The sequence below is a fragment of the Chinchilla lanigera genome, unplaced genomic scaffold (genome assembly GCF_000276665.1).
Source record: "Chinchilla lanigera isolate Chin_1 unplaced genomic scaffold, ChiLan1.0 scaffold00142, whole genome shotgun sequence".
Taxonomy (NCBI): Eukaryota; Metazoa; Chordata; class Mammalia; order Rodentia; family Chinchillidae; genus Chinchilla; species Chinchilla lanigera.
Window position 1 is genome coordinate 657,022 of NW_004955543.1, and position 2,325 is coordinate 659,346.

The following is a 2,325-nucleotide window of genomic DNA, read 5'->3' on the forward strand; positions in this document are numbered from 1 at the left end:
AAAAAAAAAAAAAAAAAAAAAAAAAAAAAAAAAAAGGGAGGCCCAGAGAGTGCAAATAGCTTTAGGTGGTGGGTGAGTGGAAGCAAGATTTAATTAAAGCCTGATTTTTTTTTTTTTTGAGGCAGGGTCTTCTTGGTATGTAGTACAGGCTGGTCTTGAACTTGATTCTGTAGTCTACGCTGGCCTCATGCTGATCCTCCTGCCTCAGCCTCCTGTGTGCTGGGATTACAGGAGTCCACTACCATGCCCTGTTTAAAGCCTGATTTCTACCTGTGTTTGAGAAGTTTTGACTGAGCCTCAACTGTATACCTTGTACTGGAGTAAGTACTACAGAGATGCTTGGAGAATGACAGATTTCTGTCCTTGTGTAGCTAATGCAGTAAGGATAGGCAGATGTCCTACATGAAAGACAAGAAAATGAATAAGTAAAAAAATTTCAGATAGAAGTGAGAGTTTATGAAGATAGCAAAAGGAGTTTATGTTGGGCAACATAGTGCTGGGTTTCTGGCCTCTTTGAAGTAGGGCTGCAGTTTGAATGACCCGAAGCCAGATGAACGATAACCAGGGAAAGGTACTGACAGCAGTGATAACAGCAAGTGCAAAGGCCCTGAGGCGGCCAAGTTAATCTTATTGCAGAAATGCAGGCATTCCTCATAGAGTCAAAAAACAGGGTTCATTCCTTCCACTATTTATTTAGTCACTCTTTCACAATCTGGACTAAAAGTGTAAACCTATTCCTTAGTTTTGAGGAATGCTGTGGGGGGGGGTGGGGGGCGGAGCAGACAGGCCCTAGGATTGGATCCTCCTGGACTTCCAACTCTGATTCTCATTCTTATGAGATGCAAATGAAATCAGAATTCAGTCTGGAGAGTGTATTCATCTGCAAATGTCAACAATATTTGTCATCCAGGGCCAGGAATATAGTTCAGCAGCACAAGCGCCTGCTTGGCAAGCACAAAGTCCTGAGTTTGATTCCTGGTACCAAAAAAAAATTTTTTTTTTTTTTTTTTTTTTTTTTTTTTTTTTTCTCCCCCTTTGTTCCCCCAGAGCCCTTCCCTTTTTTTTTTTTTTTTTTTTTTGGTTTTTCTCTGGTACCAGGAACCGAACTCACGACCTTGCGCTTGCCAGGCAGACGCTTTGCCGCTGAGCTAAATCCCCAGCCCCTATTCCGTTATCTTGATAATCGCCCAGCAATAAACTTGTACTCCCCCATTTCTCATCCATGGGTAGAGTGGCTGCTCTTGTCAGCACCAGCAAACCAAGGCCCAGCACTTAGGGTCAGGACTTGCTTGGAATTGCAGAAGGCAGAATCAGACCCTGGGCTGCCTGGCTTCTAACCCTATTTACAGAGCAGCTGCGTGCTTATCAGGTCCTGCTCTTGTTCGGCCTTTGCACCAGCATGGTCTCATCTTTGTCACTAAGAGGTTTATTCACATTCTACTCACCTCCTCCAACCCAACTCCTAGTGCGGGCTATTGAACCCAGGGCCTTGCACATGCTAGGCAAGCGCCCTGCCACCGAGACAGGGTCTCACTAAGATGTCCAGGATGGCCTCAAACTCGTAACCGTCCTGCCTCAGCCTCCCGGTGCTCCACTACCTTCTTTCCACAATTCAAAAGTGCAAAAAACTCTGGAGACTATCCCCTTCCCTCAAGTTTGATACCGACCTGACCTAAGAAGGAGCGATTTTCAATACTTAATCTATCTCGCTTACTGTGAACATTCACGCTTTTCCTTGAGGAATATTTTTAACACCCCAGACACCAATGAGACTGTTAAGTAATACACCATAAATGCACCGGCAGACTTTCTCCCAAAGCCAGATTCTCGCGGTTCTAATTTGAGGCAGCCCTTTGGAGTTCGAAAACTGCAATCGGTCTCTCGAGACCTCTATCCCCGGACCTGGTGCTAGGAGCTGCCCAGTACCTCGGAGATGGGGCGCCCCGGGGGCTGCGCCCTGGGCCCCGACTGTCCTAGGCGGGCGGGGCGAGGGGGCTTCCGGGGCGGCAGCCACCTGGCCCGGCCCCCTCCGGCCCCGCCCGCTTCTGCTCGGCGCGGTGATTCACTCCCTCCTTCGCCTCGGGGCCCCCTTCTCGGCCAGACAGCGGGCTAGACGGCTGGCTGTGCAGCGTGCTGGAACCAGTGAGCAGGACAGCAGATCCTCCGCGTGTCCAGGGACTCCGGTTCACGCCATGGCGGATTCCGAGCGCCTGTCGGCCCCCGGCTGCTGGGCAGCCTGCACCAGCTACTGGCGCACCCGAAAGGGACTCCTCCTGTTCGCCGAGATTGTGAGCGCTGTGGGCTGGCGGTGGGCGGGGGCGGCGG

General features: G+C 50.1%; 1 protein-coding gene across 1 annotated transcript in view; it reads left to right on the forward strand.

Annotated features, from left to right (window-relative positions):
* Nucleotides 1-1,595: 1,595 nt before the first annotated feature.
* The window catches only part of Plp2 (proteolipid protein 2 (colonic epithelium-enriched)), a gene marked incomplete at its 5' end in the record, with an annotated part of 3,825 nt that continues 3,095 nt past the window's right edge, over nucleotides 1,596-2,325 (forward strand). Inside the window, 1 exon segment of the mRNA XM_005411327.2 lies at nucleotides 1,596-2,288. Within this exon segment, the coding sequence (XP_005411384.1) occupies nucleotides 2,193-2,288 (96 nt within the window).